Raw genomic sequence first — 21,984 nt, forward strand, 5'->3', positions numbered from 1 at the left:
CCTTCCCAGTTTGCTCCGAGCTTTCCTGCATTCTTCTCGGCAGTGTTTTGGAAAACCTTTCGAAGGACGAGCTCTCCTTCTTTGAATCTTCGACTACAAACATTTTTGTTGTAGTATCTCGCGGTTGCTTGTTGATAGTTTTGGATTCGGATTAGAGCCTGGTCGCGCCTTTCGTTGACTAGATCGAGCTCATCCAACATCATCAAGTGATTCAAGCCCTCCTGTCCTGGTAGAAGTCTTCGTCGAATACCCGGCAAATCCACCTCGTGGGGAATTACGCATTCCGCTCCGTAGACTAAAGCGAATGGAGTTTTTCTGATGGCTCGGCGCGGAGTTGTTCGATGCGACCAAAGGACTCCTTCGAGTTCGTCTGCCCATCGTCCTTTCTTTGCGTCGAGCCTCTTCTTCAGACCATCTAGGATCGTCTTGTTGGCTGCTTTGGCTTGTCCGTTCCCTTGAGGGTATCTTGGCGTAGATTTACTGAGACGGATTTTCCATTTCTCGCAGAAAGGTTCAAAGCGCGTCGAGATGAATTGGGATCCGTTATTGGTGACTATCTCGTAGAGGACCCCCTGTCTGCAGATGATATTTTTCCAGACGAAGTGTTCGACTTGAACATCCTTTATGCTTGCGTAGGAATCGGCCTCGACCCACTTGGAGAAATAATCCGTTAGGACGAGCAGAAAATGCTTCTGCTTTGATCGATGTAGAGGTCCGACTATGTCCATCGACCATCTCATGAAAGGATAAGGTGACGAAATTGATGACAGCAGCTCGGTAGGTTGATGAATTGTTGGTGTGTGCCGTTGACACTTCTCGCACTTCGCCATAAATTTCTCGCAGTCCTTGACCATCGTAGGCCAGAAGTAACCGTGCCGTTTTATCTTGATCGCGAGCGACCTTCCGCTAGAATGGTTTCCGCACGCGCCACTGTGTACTTCGTGCATGATCTTTCTTGCCTCCGGTCCTTCGACGCATGTCATGAGAGGTCCTGAAAATCTCCATTTAAACACCTCGCCGTCGACGAGGACATACCGCGCGGCCTGAGCTTTTAATTTGTGGGCTTCCCACTTGTCGGTTGGCACTTCTCCATCGGCGATATATACTCGGATGGCTCCGAGCCACTCTTTGTCGCAGCCGTATTCCAGTTCGGCTGGTGAGGCGTCTGCGTCCATAGCGATGGCTTCATCGTTCTCTGGTTCTTGTTCGGGAGGATTTATCAAGGAAGAGTTGGTAGCCGAACTCCTTCTACCTCTTCGATGCTAGGACGTTCGATGAATTCAACTGGAATCGTCCGTTGGAGATCCGGGTCTGAGGTCGAAGCAACTGCTGCCAAGGCATCGGCCGAGATGTTTTCTCCTCGGGGTATTCGTGTGAGCTCAAACTCGTCGAACTTTTGCACCAATTCTCGGACAACCTTGAGGTAAGCTCCCATTCGTCAATCCTTCGCCTCATATTCTCTGTTGAATTCGCATGCTACGAGCTGTGAGTCGCAAAAGGTTCTTATCATTCGAACTCCGATCCCCTGCGCTAGTCGTATATCGGCAATCAGCACTTCGTATTCCGCTTCGTTGTTTGAGGCGTGGAAGTTCAGGCGAAAAGACTGCTCCAATATCTCTCCTGTGGGAGAGGTGAGACGGATTCCTATTCCTGAGCCGTGTTTAGACGACGAGCCGTCGACGTGCAGCATCCATACTTCGTCTGGGGTTGGCTCGTTTGTCGCTTCGACCGGAAGTTCGATGAGAAATTTTGCAAGCACCTGTGATTTTGCAGACCACCTGTTCCGATACTCGATATCGTACTCGCTCAACTCTATGGCCCATTTGGCGAGCCGCCCGGATTGGCTCGGGCTGTGCAGGATAGAGCGCAGTGGAAGTGTAGCGAGCACAACAATCGAATGTGATTGAAAATATGGACGCAGTTTGCAAGCCGAGAATACGATGGCTAGGGCGACCTTCTCGATCTGGGGGTAGCGGGTCTCGGCGTCGGTCAGTGTCTGGCTGACGTAGAAAATGGGTTTTTGCTCGGACCGTTCTTCTCTGATAAGCACCCCACTCACAGCTGTAGCAGATACGGCGACGTAGAGGAAGAGGGGCTCTCCTTCAACTGGTTTTGCCAAGATCGGTGGGCTCGCCAGATAATTCTTCAATTCTTGGAAAGCTGCTTCGCATCGCTTGTCCCCCTCGAATTTCTTGTTTCCCCGAAGGGTGTCGTAGAAAGGCAGGCACTTGTCGGTGGAACGGGAAATAAACCTGTTTAGTGCAGCGATCCTTCCTGTGAGCCTTTGCACTTCTCGCTTCGTCCTTGGAGAGGGCATCTCGATTAATGCCTTGATCTGTTTGGGGTTCGCTTCAATGCCTCGGTGAGATACCAGATAGCCGAGAAACTCTCCTGAGGTGACTGCGACCCTACACTTCGCCGGGTTTAGCTTCATGTTGTGTTTGTTCAACTGCTCGAAGCATTCTCGTAGATGCGCGACATGGTCTTTTTCTTCGAGTGATTTGACTAACATATCATCGATGTATACCTCCATGGTTTTCCCGAGCTGAGCCGCGAACATTTTGTTGACGAGCCATTGATATGTTGCTCCTGCATTCTTGAGCCCGAACAGCATGACTTTGTAGCAGTATATCCCGCGATCAGTTCTGAATGCCATTTTTTCCCGATCATCAGAGTGCATCATGATCTAATTGTAGCTGGAGAACGCGTCCATAAATGTTAACAGCCTATTTCCCGCAGTGGCTTCGACGAGCCGGTCGATGTGCGGCCGAGGGAAACTGTCTTTTGGGCATGCCTTGTTAAGGTCAGTGAAATCTACACAGACCCGCCACTTGCCATTCTTTTTCTTCACTACCACCGGATTTGCAAGCCAGTCTGGATACTTGGCATCGGCGACTGATCCTACTTTAAGCAATCTCTCCACTTCGTCGTTAACTGCTTAAGCTCGTTCGGGTCCGAGCTTCTTTCTTTTTTGCTTGATTGGTGATATATTCATAAATTGCATCATTTAATGTACATATTCTAGTCCAAATTATGTCTCATTTGCATACATTTTAGGTCTTTAGGCATTGTTTTAGGAATTAGGAGATTGCATTAGGTCCAAGAGAGTTTTGCATGGTTTAGAGTGTTAAACAGGTGCTTTTGGAGCTTATTTGGAGTGGAGGATGTGATTCAGATGAAGAAATGGAGTTGAAATGATCAAAAATGGTGAAAAGGAGCAATTTTGGGTTTCTAGGCAAAATGATGTACTGATGGCCGAAGATTCTCGGCCAAAATCCTTCCCGCGGGTATCTTTCTCGGCCAAAAACACGTACCGTGGTCAAGTCTCTCGGCCAAAAATCCCGGGTGCAGATACATTTCCGAAATCGCGTCACCGGAAGCTCTTGCCGGCCGATTCAGCTTATAGGATCTTCAGCAAAGTTGGAGATAATTGACTCAAGAACCCATGACAGGTTGAATCAGGGCATTTGGAACACTGAGCTGAACGATACGGTCACCGGAAGACAGACCTCTCTCGCATCCATTCCGGAGCAATCCGATACTCCTGAATGATCGCCTGTCCGGGGAACCTTCCGGTCCGATTCAGCTGTCGGAGGCTTCATCAAGGTTGGAGTAGATTAGATCACGGTTTCAGAACAAGTAGAATCATGGAATTCGGACGCATGAGCAGAAAGTTAAGCTCGTCGGAAGAAACTCCTGTCTCGCTGCCGTTTTGGACCAAGCCGATGAGCTCCGAAGAACGCGAAGGAAGGTGCACTTCCAGACCGATTCGGTTTCCGGGGCCTTGATGAGAACCAGAGATATTTGAGTCCTCTTTCCAGAACGTCCAAGATCATTCAATTCGGATCTATGATGAGGAAGATACGGTCTACGGAATGGACACATGTCTAGACGCCTGTCTCTGATCGTGTAAATGCACTGCGAAGATGAGCCCTCCAGGAAGCCTTCCACTTCCCAAGCACCGAAGCTTCCTTCACCAAAGTTGTAGATATATGAGTGCTCTCGCCTCTGCAACCGGAATCACTCTCCGGAATGCGAAGTGGTCTAGACAGCCCTGAATGATGCGAGCTAAGTGAAACATGACACGGTTTGAATACCACGGTCTGGGACTTGACCGTGGCAACTTTTACACACCTTCGGAGATTGACACGATCTTCATGCCACGGTATACACTTGACCGTGGCAAACAAACACTTGGCTGGGAGGAACTTTACAAGCATTCGGGTTTTGACACGGTTTAAATGCCACGGTCTAGGACTTGACCATGGCAACTTTTACACACCTTCGGCTTTTGACACGACCACTTGCCACGGGGCTTGACCAAGAGCTACTAGACCGTGGCAATCCAAGAAGTTCATCACCCAAACCCAGAAAAGAAGAGACACGGCCACTAGACATGGTGTAAATCAAGCCATGGCAACCTTGATCATGAAGAATCTGTCCAAGAACTTTGACACTATCAGTTTGCCACGGTCAGTTTGCCACGGTCTGTCCAAGCATCATCTGACCGTGGCAAACCACACCACTATCCATCAAAGTCAGGACCCGGTCCGCAAGAGACACTATATATGCTTTTTAGGGTTTTTTCCAAGACTTAAGCTTTGTTTTCTCTTGTTTCTCTTTCCCCTTTTGTTAAAAAAACGAGTTTGTTAAGAGATATCTCAAGGATTTAATCAATCTAAGTCTGTTTCTTATCATCTCATCTTCTTATCTTTGCTTCTAATCATGATTAACATCACCCCTTGCAAAAGAAATGGTGTGTTCATCATGATTAGTGAGTAGTCTTCTTTTAAGCTTCTAGGTGTGTAGATTAGGGTGCTTAGATGTTTGATTTGTGATGTTTAGGGTCTAGATTCTCATTTCATTTCCTTAGTTAGCTGCTCTTAATGCTAATCTCTCATTATAAGCTTGATCTAGAACTTAGGCATTTCTCCACCCACAAGGTGTTTGATGAAATGCCTGAATGAGCTAACTTAAGGGTTTATGCCTTTTTCATCATGGGAATGATTTGTTAAATGCATGAATGACATATTAGAACTGTTTCTTAATGCTCATTGATTCATATTTCACAAATGATGATTTGGTTTGAAAGTGGATTAGTGTAGAGATTAATGCCTTCATGAGAGGATTAGTCTAGATTAGAGTTCTAAGTTGAAATGTTTGAGATCATGTGATTGCTTGCTATGTCTTTCTGTATAAGATTCAGTCTTTCTTAGCTCTTATTTTGATGCACAAAGAGGCTGTCTGGTCATTTTAGACTTGGAACCTTATGCTTGTTGATTGTTTATTCATCTAATGGGAATTAGTCTTGAATTGGTAATTAACAAAGGGATTTTTGTCATGAGAATGAATTAATCTGATTTGGAAGTCTAGACTAAAGAATTGCAAGTGTTGCATTGTTTGCTTAGCATCATGAATTCACATTTAAAGCACCCTGATCAATGATCACATCTAGAGGTTTAGCTTTCTCTTTATTTGAATTTGAGTGTTTGTTTAGTTTATCTTGCTTTTTTTAATTCTTAATTACTGTTTGTTCTTGTTTGCTTTATCTTTTTAGATCACCTTGTTACCAACTCATCTGCTTATTAGACTTGAATTAAGATAGATCCTCATAGTCTTAGTGTCTAGAATCTCTCCATTTGGATTGATACCTCAAGTGCTACAATGACATGAGTAGTTGAGGAATTGATCAAGGATTGAAAAATTCCTACTATCAATTGGTTTGAAGGTTGGGTCCACGTTCAGCTCGTGACAGGTCACGTCGATGCTTATGCCCGGCATGTCTTCCGCTGTCCAGGCAAAAGTGTTGATGTTGAGGAGAGAAAGAAGTTCGCTTCTCAGAGGTTCTTCTAGTTTTGCTCCGATTTCGACGCATCGCTCCGGACGCGCTTCGTCTATGCACACCGAGTCCACTGCATCACATACCGGCTCGGCGCGCGTTTTGCGGCTCTCCACGATCTGTAGTTGCTATAAGAGTTTCGAGAGCTCGTTCGCAGGCTCTCGGTCTGTCTTCATCTTTTTGCGATCTACGTCCGCTCGTGCGTTGGCGACGGGATTCCTCAGCTTTTGCTCCGCTAAGCAGCACGTTCGCGACTCCTTCTGATTTCCCCATATCGTTTTGAGGCAGAGATGATAGGTGGAAGGGACCGCCCTCATCCCGTTGATCCATGGAGTTCCCATAATCACGTTGTAGATTGCTGGGTGATCGGTGACGCAGAATTCGACGATCTTAGTGACTTTGCCAGCTACCACAGGGAGCCTGATCGTTCCCATAGTCATCGTTGTTTCCCCTGAAAATCCGGTTAAAGGTTTGGGGATCGCCGTCACTTCGGAGAGATCGATTCCCATCCTTCTGAGTGTCTCCCTAGCGTTCACCGAGCTCCCAGTATCAATGGGCACCCTCGCCACATCGTGATCCTTGATCGTTAATTCAATCACCAGCGGATCGTTGTGGGGTCTGTCGATTCCTGCCGTTTCCTCCTCGGCAAAGAAGATCACTGTATTCGGATGTCGGTCGGTTCCGTCCAATTCTCCTTTGCTTCGGCTCAGCGCTGATAGGCTTTGATGGAGGACACCGTGTCTTGGTAATATTGAGATCCACCCATGATCATGTTGATTCTTTGCCTCGGCTCGGGTCGCTCTTCGGGTTCGCCTCTCCTATCGCGCTTGGTGTTATCACCGCTCGGCTCGGCACCTTCTTTTGGTTCATTAGGGACGAGGTCTTTGAGTTTAACCGCGTTCTGGAGTTCTCCTGCCGCCATCTTAGCCGCGAGTTTCGCTCCTAAATTTCGGCATTGTGCCGTTGAATGCCCGTAGGTCTGGAGATATTCGCAGAAAGCCTTTTCGTCGTAGTTGGTGGGCTTTCTTACCCAAGTGTTGTTGCGCGGCTCTCCTCTCCCGCGTCCGGTGCCTACTTGGTAGTTATGGGCACCTCCGCTTCTAGGATTGTCTGAGCTCTGCGTTGTTGCGTTGTTTGATGGGTTGCCTTTCTTCGAGGGGCGCGTCAAAATTGAGCTTCTGATCGCCACTTTCGTTGCTTCGTACTGCTCATCCAGATTCTTCATCTCCTCCTGTTTACGACGAAATCTGATGACCGATGCAAGGCATCTTGAATCGTTTGTGGCGTGTTGAGTGCCATTTCCCGTCGGAATTCGGATTTGTACCACAAAGATCATTTCAGAGCTTCGAGTGCAGCCTTGTCGCTTATCCCTTCTATTTTGGATACGACTGCCTTGAATCTTGCCATGTAATCTCGAAGCGGTTCGTTTGGTCCTTGGGATAGCGTCCACTGGTCGGCATCAGAAGTTCCTCTATCCATAAACATCGAGTATTGTTTAAGGAACAGGGCGGAGAGCTGTTGAAAACTACTGATTGAGTTGCGCTCCTGCCTCGAAAGCCACTGATAACTTAAGGTTTTTAAGCCTTTATAGAGGTTATCAATACCCCTGTCTTTGCAGTACAAGAGGTTATCAATCCAAACTTGTAGTGGAGACACTATCTATGTCATTTGTAGCTTTAAGTCAAGACGGAGTGATAAAGGGTTTTTAGCTAAACTAAATGACAAGCGAATAAGAATAAAAGTAAAGCAAATGAAGAGATTTAAACAAAGCTAAGATGCAAATGACAACTAAACGATTCAGATGATTATAATGAATGATAAAGGCAGAGACTTTAGACAAGATAATCGACTCAGGTGCTTCCAAGCTAAACTAGTGGGTTAATGAATCATTTTATCACGCGGTTTCATTTAACTTTGAACTCAAGGCATGTTAATCTTCTCATGAAAGTATTAAGCATCTAAACTGATCCTCCTTCATACCAAAATGTCTTTTGGGAAGCACGAATCAATCAGCAATAAGATTCAGTTCAAATATGTCATTTAAGAGAACAAACTATCACTCTCGCGATGAAAGACTCTTAAACCTTTAACCGAGTGGTTCAGACATTTCTACAAACACTTTTGATGCGAGATATGTCTCAGATCTGAACCTCAAGTGATGTGCTTGGATCCAGCCTAGAGATCTCGTCGGTTAAAGAATGAAACATGCAAGACTAGACACCTAAACCCACTAATCTATCTTGAAAGCACCCTAATCTACTCATCTAAAGCGGCTTAAACGACTACTCACTGATCATAACGAGCTCACTAAGTCTTTTGCTAGACGTGTAGCTTGTCATGATGAGGAGTTTGATGTTGGATAATAAAAGAAATAAAGAAAGAACAAGATTCTGATGCAAAAACGAGATATCGGATTAGATTAATCAGGTTTCACAAAAGAGGCAAGTTCTTAAAGCTAAAAACAGATAAGAGATAAGATGATTAGGTTTTTAGTCTCAAAATATATTTATAGCAAAGGGAAAGTGTCGCGGGTCAGCCTGGAACAAACCGGGTACTGAACCGCTTCCTTGGGTTGATGGGTGAGTGCCACGGTGTGTCGGAAAGTGAAGCCGAGGTCTTCATGCCGAGGTGTGCACGTGAGTCAGGATCCAGGTGAAGATCTCGTGAAGAACACGTCAAGAACATGCATGAACCCTAGTCTTTGATCCATCCTCACGTGTGTGTTCTTAAGCCATTCTGTTCTTGATTCTGGGTTTGTGACAAGCGACCTCGACATAAAATGCCGAGGGGCTTGGTAGTCGAGGGGTTTGGGAGAACAGGGTCCGGCATGCACGCCGAGGTCATTACACCGAGGTGCACGTTCAACACTTAGTCGTCTCCAGCTTTGTTTCTTACGTGTGCATGCCTTGATTCCAACGTGCCGAGGCGTCAGCACGAGGTCTAGTTCAGAATACTCCCAAAATATGAGCCTTGACTTGGCCGATGTCGAGGTAATGATGCCGAACCCTGAGAGAACACTTAGCGCGTATCGCAACTAATTTGGGCTCGTATCGACCATGTTGCCTTCCGGAGACAGTAACTTTAAACCCACGACTCCAAATGTTCTGAGACCAGTTCCATAGTCAAGATGTCTCAATAAGCTCGAACTTTGGTGAAGAAACCGTCGGAGCTTGGGAAGTGGAAGGCTTCCTGGATTCATATCTTTGCACCGTATTGGAATCACAGGAAAATAAGCTTTTTGGACCGATGTGAACTCCGGAGACTCTATCTTTCAAACCACTGCTCCGAACTAAGCGATTCTAACTGTCCTGAGAAGTTCTTCCACAGATCTCGAACTTTGATAATTCGGTCCGGAAAGGCTCCGTCCGCCGTGATCTTTGGACTCCGCCGTTCGGTTCTCAGATGCGCTTAATGTTGGTGCATCTTCCTGAAGCTATATCTTTCTCCCCACTGGTCCGAATTGGATGATTCCAACTGTTCTGGGATCTTTGCTTGATTGTCTCCAACTTTGATGAAGACCCCGCCAACTGGTTTGGACCGGAAGGTTCCCCGGATTGCTGATCTTCGAAATGCGCAGACAAGGACAGATTTTGGTCGAGAAAACCTTCCCGCGGTAAGGAAAATGGCCGAGGGCTGTGTACCGCGGTAAGCTTTTTGGCCGTGAAAATCCTTGCCTCGGTCAAAAACTTGTCCCGTGGTGTTTTTGCACGCGATACTCGATTCTGGCCGATCGGTAAGTTTTTTGGCCGGTTATGAGCGTCCGGTAAACATTTTGGTCGAGGTTTCCGACCAGCCAGTACGTGATTTGGCCGACAAATTCCTCCAAGCGGTTTTCTCCATTTATGACCCTTTTCTTCACCGTTTTCTTCTCTGCTCCTCCTCTTAAGCCCCAAATGACTTCCAAAGCACCTGATAAAGACTTCAAAACGTACAAAACTCTTTGGGACCTAATGCAAGCCCTAAATCCTATTTTCATGCCTAAAGACTCAATTTACATGGGAAAACAATTGATGAGGACTCTAAAATGCATTCTAAATGATGTAAAATATAGACATATCAACTCCCCCACACTTGTCCTTTGCTTGTCCTCAAGCGAAGAGAACAATTGAGAGAGAGAGGTTGTAATGCAGATGGAGCTCATATTTCCTTTTTAGAGAGAAGTGATCACAAGAAAACTCGGATTCATGCTCAAATATGCAATGCAAAGCTATACTCGGATATTTTCCAACTAAAACACGGAATCTCCACAAGTCATTATCACACTCAACTCTTTCACATTCATCAAGTTTGTAACCGGTGAATCAAATGATGCAATGTTCAAATAGGCTGGCTTGGCTAGGGTAAGGTCATGAGATAAAAATGATCTCATTAATATTCAAGCGGATGCATTGCAACAAGGGATCTCTCAATGAACAACCAAACTTCGGCAGAATGCTAAAGGTAAAAGGCAACCGATGCATACAAGGGCAAGACTCATCACACCCCACACTCCACTCAAAGCGTTTCTCACTTGCTCACTCTCTCAGAATCCTCACTCTTCACAATCGTTTTCTTTTTATTAGGGGATGATAGACAAGACTTTTTAAGGTCTCAGGGCTATCAATCCCCTTGTCAAAGTAGCACAAAGAGGTTAATCAATCCAAGAATGTGGTGATAGACACTAAGCTATATGATCAAGTTCTTAATTCAAGCAAACAAGAGTGGGTTTTGGTTAACTAATGACAACTAACAAACTTAAACAGGTTTAAAGACTAATGACAATGACTAATCAAGAACTAAGCAATGACAAATGATGTGAATATGATATGATGGAGGCATGAGATTCTAGACATGATAGTTGGTTAGGGTGCTTTGGTGCTAAACTAGAAATGCTAATGACAATGATGAGACATGATTCAAATGATTAAGAACTCAAATCTAGGTTAATCCTCTCATGAAGGTATTAACCCCTATACTAATCCATTTTCAAACCAAATTCCCATTTGTGAAACATGAATCAATATGCATTAACAAACAGCTCTTAATGATCATTCAAGCAAATAACAATACATCATCATGCAGAAAAATGCTTAAACCTCTAATACAGCTCTTTCAGGAATTTCATCAAACACTTTTGGTGCATGAAATTCCCAGAATCTAGATCTCAAGTGATTATCAAGGATCTAGCATAGAGAACAGCTGTTTAGAGAGATGAATCAATGAATCTAGCCCTAAGCACTCCTAATCTAACACTTTAGCACCCTAACCTACACATCTAGAACCTCATTAGGATGACTACTCACTAATCATACTAATCTCTCTTAAACCTTTGCAAGTTGAGAAGATTAGCATGATTAATGATGAGAAATGGAGATGGAGATGATAGATTCAAAAGAAAACAGCTTTAAACACCCAGATCTCTTTTAACTCTCTTCATTCAACACTCAAAAATAGATATTTCTCTTCTTAATGGAGTCTTTCACAAAAGAGGCAAGAGACAAAGGGAATCAAACTTTTTTTTCTCTCCCAAAAAACCCTAAAAAGTATTTATACTTCCTTGAAAACGAACCGGGTCAGCCCGGAACAAACCGGGTCCTGACCCGGTTTTAATGGATAAAGTGGGAATTACTGCGGGTCGGTCCAGTATGTCCCAGGTCGCACACCTAAGTCGCAGTAGATGAAGACTTGTCTTGTGAAGCCTGAATCGCCTTGTCTTAGCCGCACGCCTAAGTAGGAGTGTTTTGCGAGTGTTGCTGCGGCTTGGTCTCCTTCCTCTCCAACTCGCAGGGCTAAGGCGGTTTCTGGGGAATGTACAAACTGTGCGGGTTGGTCTCTATTGCACCTAGGTCGCAGGCTCAAGTCGGAGTGATTTGCGAGTGATCAGCATTCAGGCGTTCATCTTCAGGCTGCGGGTTAACCAAGTCGCAAGACCATCTCGCAGCATCCAGAGCAGCTTAGACCACTTTGCATTCCGGAGAGTGTAACTCCTATGAGACTTGTCCGAATTGAATGATTTCGGTTGCAGAAGACAGAGGACTCATTTATCTCCAAATTTTGTGAAGGAAGCTTCGGTGCTTGGGAAGTGTAAGGCTTCCTGGAGGGCACATCTTTGCAGTGCATGTACACGACCAGAGAGAGGCGTCTAGAGATGTGTCCATTCCGGAGACCATATCTTTCTGCTCATAGATCCGAATTGAATGCTCTTGGACGTTCTGGAAAGAAGACTCAAATGTCTCTGATTCTCATGAAGGACCCGGAAACTGAATCGGCCTGGAAGTGCACCGTCCTTCGCATCCTTCAGAACTGATCTGCTCGGTCCGGAATACCTGCGAGATAGGGGCTCCTTCCGACGAGCTTAACTCTCTGCTCACGCGTCCGAATTCCACGATTCTACTTGCTATGAGACCGTGATCCAATGCTCTCCAACTTCTATGAAGCACCCGCCATCTGAATCGGATCGGAAAGTTCCCCGGACAGGCGATTTCTGAGACATGTTTGCACCCGGAGATTTTGGCCGATACACTTCACTCGCGGTACGTGTTTTGGTCGACAAAGTCCACCCGCGGTACGTGAAATGGTCGACAAAACCTTCCTGGCCAGCGAGAATGGCCGATAACCTCCATAGACCCAAGTTTTCCACTTTTTCAAGCTTTGCTCACCATTCCACCTCCTGGATTCGTCTTTTCAGCTCCATATTCACCTGATAGACACTCAAAACATGCAAAGACTCATTGGGACCTAATGCATCTCCTAAGTTCTAAAACAAACCCTAAGGACCTAAAATGCATGAAATAAAACATGATTTGGAATGATTTATGCAACCTAAATGGTGCAAATTATGAACGTATCAACTCCCCCACACTTGTCCTTTGCTTGTCCTCAAGCAAAAAGAGCAAATGAGAGAAAGAGGTTGTATGCAATGGGAGTTCACATTTTCTTTTTGAGAGAAGTGATCACAATGAGAACTCAAGTTCATGCTCAATTATGCAATGCAAAGTCATACTCAGATATATATCAACTCAGCAAGGAATCTCCACAAGTTCTTCTCTCTCTCAACTCTTTCACATTCATTAAGCTTTTATCAGGTGGATCTCATGATGCAAGGTTTAAACAAGCTGGCTTGGCTAGGGAGAGGCTATGAGATTAAAACGATCTCATCAGTGTTCAAGTGGGTTAAATGCAGCAAAGGGATCTCTCTATGAATGATCAAACTTTGGCAGAATGCTAAAGGTAAAAAGCAACCTATGCATACAAGGGCAAAGACTCACCACACCCCACCCTCTACTCAAAGCTTCCTCACTTGCTCAAAAATCCTCACTTTTCACTCTCATTTTCCTCTCACTAGGGGATTCACTTTTCACTTTTCCTCACAAGTCTTGGAACTCAAACTTTACACAGCTCTTTTTCTTTTACAACTTCTAGCCTCTTCTTTCTTTCTTAACAAAACATTTGAGCCTTTGGCTTCTTTTCTTCCTTTTTTACTTAGAGGCTAGACTCTTTCTTTTCAACAAACCAGAGCTCACTCTCTCAAAACACCAAGACTGATTTCTTTTTCTTTCATTCCCCTAGCTATTTTCACTCTCTCTTTTCCACTCATCTCACCTTTTTCCACTCACCAAAAGGTCTTTTCCCCCACACTTATTCCTTGCCAAAACTCTCAGTTCCTTGATGTTGGAACACAGCACTCAATGAGACCTGCCCTTGTCGCTCTAAACCTAACGCTTTCTGCTAAGTTTGATCCAAGGTGGCCTTTCAATTCACACACAAACATTGGCTTAAAAGAAGGATGGGTTCAAGGTATGGGAACTGATCCATGATGTGGATTCAGCTACTTGAGCTAAGGAAAAGAGTGGTGAAAACTGTGGTTCTAGCTCAAGTATGTATATTGGTATCCACAAGCTTTTTCAAACAATGCATCACAAGATATTTTCAAGTCAGGTTCAAGGTTCCCACTTAATTAGAGTTGAGTTCAATTCAAACTTGCTTCTCAGATTCAAATCATTTCAGACTTTGCAAGCACAGAAAAAGATTCACAAGCATATTCAATTCAAGTTCTCAAAGTGATGTACTCTCTAGAAAACCTATCATTACTCCTTGCAAGATGCAACCTACATGCAAATGCAATCTAGACTCAATCCTAAAAATGAGAATGCAACTACATGATCAATTTTTGTGTAAAATTTTCAGATTTTTCCATTTTTTTGGTTTTCGTATGCACTTAGATGAATATGCAACTAGAATGTGACTCAAGACTCAAAGTGTAAAATAAGAAAATAGAAAACATGATTAGTAAAGGATAAAACTCCTCCCCCACACTTAGATAACACAGTCCCTTGTGTTATAAAAGTATGAGAAAGAAGTGAAACCAAAGCAAACAGGCAAAATGCAAAAGAAAAAGAAAATCTACATGCTATTTACAAGGTTTTGAGTGGTACCTAGTGGCTGTTGAAATCGGACCCCAATGAGTAGGAGGGGTTCGATGTGTGGCCTGACGGTGTTTCCCAAGAATGGTGGCTGGCCTCATCAGTCCCGTCGTCAAGATCTACCCAAGTGGTTCCATATGTGACCAAGGCTGTGCAGTTCATGGAACTCTCCCCAACTTCCTCTCTGTTCCTTGGTGAAACCGGTGCTGGAGCCCCACCTTTGCAAGGGTTTTCAAGCTTCTTGATCTTAGTACAAGGATAAGCCTCACAAAAGTCTTCAACTCCTGTTTTAAAAAAAAATCGATTTCTTTCATGAATTACTTGCAACAATTTTCAAAATTCAAGAACAGGTAATTACCAACAAAGTGCTCTGTTTTCCAAGACTATCTAGCACCCTAGCATTTATAAAAATAATCCCAAGGTCTAAAACAACCTATCAAAATCGATTCCACAACTTAAAGTTCAAAAATCACCATTGAAGAATATGGAAAGAGATGAATTTTAACAGGATGAAATACCTTGGGATTAACATGCAACGAGTTCGAAATGCAATCAGGATGATGTTAACAACTCAAAAACGAGCTCAGAGCACTTTGAATCAACAATTTTGGTGGAGAAATGAGAGAGATATGGTGAATACATTGGAGAGAAATGAGAGAGAGAGTTGCAAACTCGGGTTTGTTGTGAGGAAGAGAGAGTGTGGGGTAGGGTAAAGCCTTTGGACTGGTGGTCAATAGATCTATTTTGACCAGTCAAGGCTTTGACCCGTCCTTTTCTCATTGACCGGCCTCCTTTCTCTTTTTTGTGCGTCCGGGAACCGTCGGGATCGAGCCGTGTGACCGTCTCGGTGTGGAGCCGGAAATATTTTTGTGCTACCTGGTCATCCTATGTCTAACCCGCACAACCATCCGCAGCCTTTGTTACTTAGGCATTCTGGCCGTTCCTCTTTTTGCTGCGGCTTGGAACTCATATTCCCAGCTAGCACGCCTGAGCCGCAGGTTTTGTCACTTAAACTCCTTGGCCGTTCTCTTCATTCTGCGACCTGGCCTCCGTGTTTCTAGGTCGCACACTTAACCCGGAGTAAATTGCGAATGGGTGTGCGGCCTAGCTTCCTTTCTTTTAACCCGCAGCACCAGCTAGCACAGTTTTGGACTTAGGCGTTTTGGACCCCTCCTGTTTAGTGCGGCCTGGCCTTCGTGTTTCTAGGTCGCACGACCATCTCGGAGTGAATTGCGAATGATCGTGCGACTTAGCCTCCTTGGGTTTCAGGCCGCAGCACCAGGTCGCACAGTTTAGCACTTAGAACTCTCGGCCTTCTTCTTTCTGGTGCGGCTCAGCTTCCTTGCTTCTAGGTCGCACACTCAAGCCGGAGTAAATTCCGAATAGACGTGCGGCCTAGCTCCCTCTCTTCTGACCCGCACACCTAGGTAGCACTGAGGCGTTCTTCAAGTTTTTCAGGCTTTAAACAGTCCTCTCAGCTCTCTCACATGCTCCATTCCATTCATCACTGAGCTATGTCCTCCAAAGATCACCTAGTACCTGAGACCAACTCACAAAACCCATCAAAAAGTTCTAAAACATAAAAGAAAAGAGAAGAAATCAAAAGAACTATGTACAAAGATAAGCTTGGGGTGTCTCCCAAGAGCACTTTGTTTAAAGTCTCTAAGTTTGACTTTGAGACCTGTTTAACAGGCTGGTGGATCAAAAAGAGGGACTGTTGTAGCCTCCTCTTTCCCTTGTGAAACTAAGTAATGCTTGATTCTTTGTCCATTCACCACAAATTCCTGGCCATTCTTTCCTTCCAAGACAATGGCACCATAAGGCCTCACTTCAAGAACTTTGAAAGGTCCAGACCACCTAGACTTAAGCTTTCCTGGAAACAACTTAAGTCTGGAGTTGAAAAGCAAGACCAAATCACCATACTTGAACTCTCTCTTCAGAATCTTTTGATCATGCAGGACCTTGGTCTTCTCCTTATAGATCTTTGAGCTTTCAAAAGCTTCAAGCCTGAAGTTGCATGATCCTTTTCTCTTGAGCTGTCTTGATATCAAAGTTTAGAAACTTCACAGCCCACATAGCTTTGTACTCCAACTCAACAGGAAGGTGGCAGCTCTTCCCATATAGCAAACTGAATGGTGATGTTCCAATTGGATTTTGAAAGGCAGTCCTGTAAGCCAATAATGCATCGTCTAGCCTTTTGCTCCAATCTTTTCTGCTTGAGCTAACAGTCCTCTCAAGAATGGCCTTGATCTGTCTATTGGATACTTCAACCTGGCCACTAGTTTGAGGATGATATGGAGTAGCTATCTTGTGTTTAACTCTATGCTTTCTCAATAAACCTTCCAGAGTCTTGTTCAAAAAATGGGATCCTCCATCAGAGATGACAACTCTTGGAACTCCAAACCTAGGGAAGATGATGCTCTTGAACAGCTTCACTACAACCTTGGAATCATTGGTAGGGGAAGCAATGGCCTCAACCCATTTGGACACATAGTCCACAGCAACAAGTATGTACTGATTTCCATAGGATGAAATGAAAGGTCCCATAAAGTCAATTCCCCAGCAATCAAAGATCTCAACTTCTAAAATGGGGTTTTGAGGCATCTCACTTCTCTTAGATATGTTACCATGCCTCTGACAGGCATCACATGCTGAAACTACCAACTGGGCATCCTTGAACATTGTAGGCCACCAAAACCCACTTTGAAGAACCTTTGCCACAGTTTTGAATGCCCCCATGTGGCCTCCAAAAGCAGAACCATGACATTCTTGCAACACAGGTTGCATCTCCTCTTCAGCAAGGCATCTTCTATATAGCTGATCCTTGTTCAGAACATAGAGGTAGGGCTCATCCCAATAGTATCTCTGGACATCTCTGAAGAACTTTTTCCTCTTGTAAGCATCCAATTCAGGAGGCTCCACCCCACATGCAAGATAGTTCACTATGTCTGCAAACCAAGGCATCCTCCTTTCTTGAATGCTCTCTACTTCCTCAAACTCCAAGTAGGAATGGATCACCATCAGAGACTCTTCAGGCAAAGCATCATCTATGGGAACTTTTTCTTCAATCCTCAGCCTTGAGAGATGGTCTGCAGCCCCATTCTCAATGCCCTTTTTATCAAGCACCTCCATATCAAACTCTTGGAGCAATAAAACCCATCTCAACAGCCTTGGCTTGGCATCTTTCTTGGTCATCAAGTACCTGAGGGCTGCATGATCAGTATACACAATGACCTTTGATCCCACTAGGTAGCTCCTGAACTTATCAAAGGCAAAAACTATTGCCAGCATTTCCTTTTCAGTTGTAGCATACTTTTCTTGGGCAGAGTCAAGTGTTCTACTGGCATAGTAGATCACATGCAGCTTCTTGTCCTTCTTCTGTCCAAGTACTGCTCCAACAGCAAAGTCAGAAGCATCTGTCATGACCTCAAAAGGAAGAGACCAGTCTGGTGCCTGAACTATTGGTGCACTAACCAATGCCTCCTTGATCAACTTAAAGGCTTCTTCACATTCAACATCAAAGATGAAATCCACTTCCTTACACAACAGTCTTGTTAAGGGCCTGGCAATCCTTGAGAAGTCCCTTATGAATCTTCTATAAAACCCTGCATGACCCAGGAAGCTCCTTATCCCTTTAACTGAAGTGGGGGTTTGCAGATTCACCATCACTTCCACCTTTGCCTTATCAACCTCAATACCCTTTTCAGAGATCTTGTGCCCTAGGACTATCCCTTCTTGCACCATGAAATGACACTTCTCCCAGTTCAGCACCAAGTTGTGCTGCTCACATCTCTCCAACACCTGTGTCAAATTAGAGAGACAATCCGAGAAGGAGGAGCCATAGACAGTAAAGTCATCCATGAACACCTCAACTTTCTCTTCAATAATGTCAGAGAAAATGTGCATCATACATCTTTGAAAAGTGGCTGGTGCATTACATAAACCGAAGGGCATTCTCCTATAAGCATAAGTGCCATAAGGGCAGGTGAATGTCGTTTTCTCTTGATCCCGGGGGTCTATGGGAATTTGGAAGAACCCCGAATACCCATCGAGAAAACAAAAATAAGGATGATTAGCTAACCTTTCAAGCATTTGATCAATGAATGGTAAAGGGAAATGATCTTTTCTAGAAGCAGAATTCAATTTCCTATAGTCAATGCACATGCGATGGCCAGTTATGGTTCTTTGAGTTATGAGTTCATCCTTATCGTTTTTCACCACTGTGATCCCACCTTTCTTGGGCACAACATGAACAGGAGACACCCATCTTGAGTCAGAGATTGGGTAAATTATCCCTGCCTCAAGAAGCTTTAGTATCTCCTTCTTAACCACTTCCCTAAGGTTGGGGTTAAGTCTACGTTGGTGCTCAATAGAGGACATGGCTTGGTCCTCCAGGTGGATCCTGTGGGTGCATATATCAGGAGAGATTCCTCTAATGTCTGCCAAGGAATACCCTATGGCTCTCCTGAATTTCCTTATTTCACTAAGTAATGCACGTTCCTCATGCTCCAGCAAGTTATCATTTATGATCACGGGAAAAGTAGAGTTCAGGCCTAAGAACGCATACCTGAGCCCTGTTGGTAGAGGCTTGAGCTCAACAGAGGGTGCATCAGCCTCATTCCAGTCCTGGTCCAAGCTGCTTTGGCTGGTGACTGATTCCTTGATAGCACAGACTTCAGAGCCACTTTGTTCCAGCTCCAAAAACCTTGTTTCAGGACCCAGCTCTCTTGCATTGTCCAGATACAGCTTATACCCTTCACTTGCCTCAGCCAAGAGCTCATTATCTCCTTGTTCTTGAGTTAGAGCAGCTTGAAGAGGATCCTCAGTGTTCAGTTCCTCAAGCAACTCATCAGCCAACTGGTCCATTGTCTCCACATAGAAACATTGACCTTCAATGGTGGGTTTCTTCATCATCTCATTCACATCAAACTTGAGCCTTTCAGACCCAAGTTGAAGCTCTATTATCCCACCTCTCACATCAATAATAGCTCCTGCAGTGGCTAAGAATGGCCTGCCCAAGATGAGAGGATCTACTGGTTCCTCATCCATTTCCAGCACAACAAAATCTGTTGGAACCTCAAAACCACCTATCTTGACAGGTAGATCTTCCAACATACCAACAGGCAATCTAACTGATCTATCTGCAAGGATAAGAGAAATCTTTGAAGGTTTGAAAACTCTAAAGCCCAGCTTCTTTGCTATGGAGAATGGCATCAAGCTGACTGATGCTCCTAGATCACAAAGACATCCAGAGAATAGAAGAGGTCCAATGGCACAAGGGAGTGTGAAGCTCCCTGGATCAGTTAACTTCCTTGGAATGGACTTCTTCTGAATGATAGCACTGCATTCATGACTTAGTACTACCATGGCTTGAAGTTCTTTTGTCTTGTTCAGAATTGCATCCTTCAAGAACTTCCCCATCTTTGGCATCATTAAGAATGCATCAATGAGAGGCATTGTGAGTGGTGTCTCTTTGAGTGCCTTCTCAAATACAGCTCTTGCCTTGTTCACTAGTTGCTTCTTAAATCTCCCTGGAAATGGGAGCTTGGGTTGGTATGGAGGTGGTGGCATATACTTCTTCTCTGGTTCTGGTTCCTTTGCTACCTCTTTACCCTTTTCTGTCCTTGGTTTCTCAGCAACTTGATCATCCTTTAAGGCTGCCTCCCCCTCAGGTTGATCATTGTCCTCAATGATCACTTTGTTGTTCTCAATACCAGGTAACTCCTTGCCACTCCTCAGTGTAATGGCTTTGGCATATTCCTTGGGGTTGGGTTGGTTTTCCAGGTAGGTGACCTTGGTTCCTTGAGCTTGATGCCTGGTTTTGCTTCAGTTCCTTGATTTCCTGCTGCATAGTCTGTTGACCCTGAAGTAGTTGTTGCAGAATACCAACCATATCTGTACCCATCTGTGGCTGCTGTTGAACCATTGGCGGCTGAAACTGTTGTTGAACCGGCGCCTGCTGGCTGAACTGTGGTGGACCAAACCCTGGTGGTGCCTTTGGCTGCTGTGAAGTGTAACCAGTGCCCTAAAATGGTTGCTGTTGCTGACCAAAACTCTGATTCTGACCAAATTGATTCTTGGGTTGGAATGATCCTTGAAAGTTGTTCTTGGGAACAAAGTTCTTTAGAGCTTGGGAATTGGGATTGACCTGGTCTTGTGGGTTAGCTACATTGGTGTTCCGGTAAGAGAGGCTTGGATTGGCATTACCATACTGATATCTTTGGAACCTCTGATTCCCAATGTAGTTGAGCTCCTCTTGGGTAAGACCTTCTTCACTTATGTTCTCAAAGATTTGAGAAGGTTCCTCATACTCTCCAACAAAATGTATTGGCTTCTGAGTGGTGAATTTCAGCTTGTCTAATTCACTCCTCAACTCCTTAACTTCTCTGGTGAGCCTCTGTTCTGAGCTTGAACCTTCAGACCTATTTGATCTGTCATAGTCTTCACCATAAGTATCATTGCTCAATGCTAAGTTCTCCACTAGCTCTAAAGCAGCATGTATCTCTTTACCTAGAAAGTTCCCATTGGAAGCAGTATCCAGCTGGTTTCTAATCTTGGGAAGAGCTCCCCTATAAAGTGTGCTGAGAAGAGAAGCTTCACTAAACCCATGGTGTGGGCATTGGTTTGTGTAGCTCCTGAATCTCTCATATGCTTCACCAAAACTTTCATTGCTGTGCTGAGTGAAGCTAGAGATTTGGTTCCTCAGTTTTGCAGTTCTTGAGGTGGAGAAGAACTTAGATAAGAAGGCTTGCTTGCATTGCTCCCAGGTTTGAATGGAGCCTCTTAGAAGATTCTTCTCCCATTGATGAGCTTTATCACCAAGACTGAATGGGAATAGTCTTAGCTTAAAGCTGTCTTCTGAAACTCCATTTATCTTGGTCAGATCACACACCTTATCAAACTGGTCCAAGTGTTCCAAGGGGTCTTCCATTGCTAACCCATGGAACTTTGAGTTCTGGACCATATTCAGCAAAGATGCCTTCACTTCAAAGTTGTTGTTTTGCACAGGAGGTGCCTGAATACCAGCTCCATACTGATGAGCATTGGCCCTGTCATTCTCTCCAACATAGACTTGGGGTTGCTCATATCTTCGTTGTGGTGGGTGGAAAGGGTGGGGTAGGTGGTGCACTTGGTGTCTTTGCTGAAAATTGGCCTGATGCCTCTGTTGATGAGCTTGAGCTTGTCCCTGGTGGACATAAGCTTGTTGGTGGTGCGCCTGTTCCTGCTGAACAACCCTGGTGAAGCCCTTGACCAACTCCAATACCAGCTCCATGACCTTGAGCCTGTTGCTCCTGAACTGGTTGTTCTATATCTACCACGTGATCTCCTTGTTCTGCCATCTCGGTCTGATCAATTTGTCTACCACGTCTGTCTCTTCTCCTCCTTGGTACCAAAAGGTTGATGTTGTCGTTTAGAGGAAAAGGAGGACCACAGCTTCTTGATCTAGACCTGGTGTTCATACACCTGAAATCACAAACAGAACTTGAAAGGAATCAGTAAAAACAGGAAAGTAAGCACTTGATCTCAAGAACAGATCAGAGCTTAATGCTAATCAAACCACAATTTGGCAACGGCGCCAATTGATAGACAAGACTTTTTAAGGTCTCAGGGCTATCAATCCCCTTGTCAAAGTAGCACAAAGAGGTTAATCAATCCAAGAATGTGGTGATAGACACTAAGCTATATGATCAAGTTCTTAATTCAAGCAAACAAGAGTGGGTTTTGGTTAACTAATGACAACTA

At 44.6% G+C, this 21,984-nt stretch overlaps 1 protein-coding gene and 1 non-coding gene across 2 annotated transcripts; one reads left to right on the forward strand and one right to left on the reverse strand.

Moving 5' to 3' along the window:
* Nucleotides 1–5,967: 5,967 nt before the first annotated feature.
* Nucleotides 5,968–7,064, reverse strand: LOC112089130. The gene is made up of 2 exons (XM_024160107.1): nucleotides 6,625–7,064; nucleotides 5,968–6,559 (listed from the first exon to the last, which is right to left on the reverse strand). Exons 1-2 carry the CDS (start codon nucleotides 7,062–7,064, stop codon nucleotides 5,968–5,970), a joined length of 1,032 nt encoding a protein of 343 aa, XP_024015875.1.
* A 13,779-nt stretch (nucleotides 7,065–20,843) lies between these two features.
* LOC112089406 lies at nucleotides 20,844–20,950 on the forward strand. The gene has a single exon (XR_002901044.1). It is a non-coding gene; the product is annotated as a small nucleolar RNA R71 (small nucleolar RNA).
* Nucleotides 20,951–21,984: the final 1,034 nt, after the last annotated feature.

This window comes from Eutrema salsugineum, unplaced genomic scaffold (genome assembly GCF_000478725.1).
Source record: "Eutrema salsugineum unplaced genomic scaffold, Eutsalg1_0 scaffold_12, whole genome shotgun sequence".
NCBI lineage: Eukaryota > Viridiplantae > Streptophyta > Magnoliopsida > Brassicales > Brassicaceae > Eutrema > Eutrema salsugineum.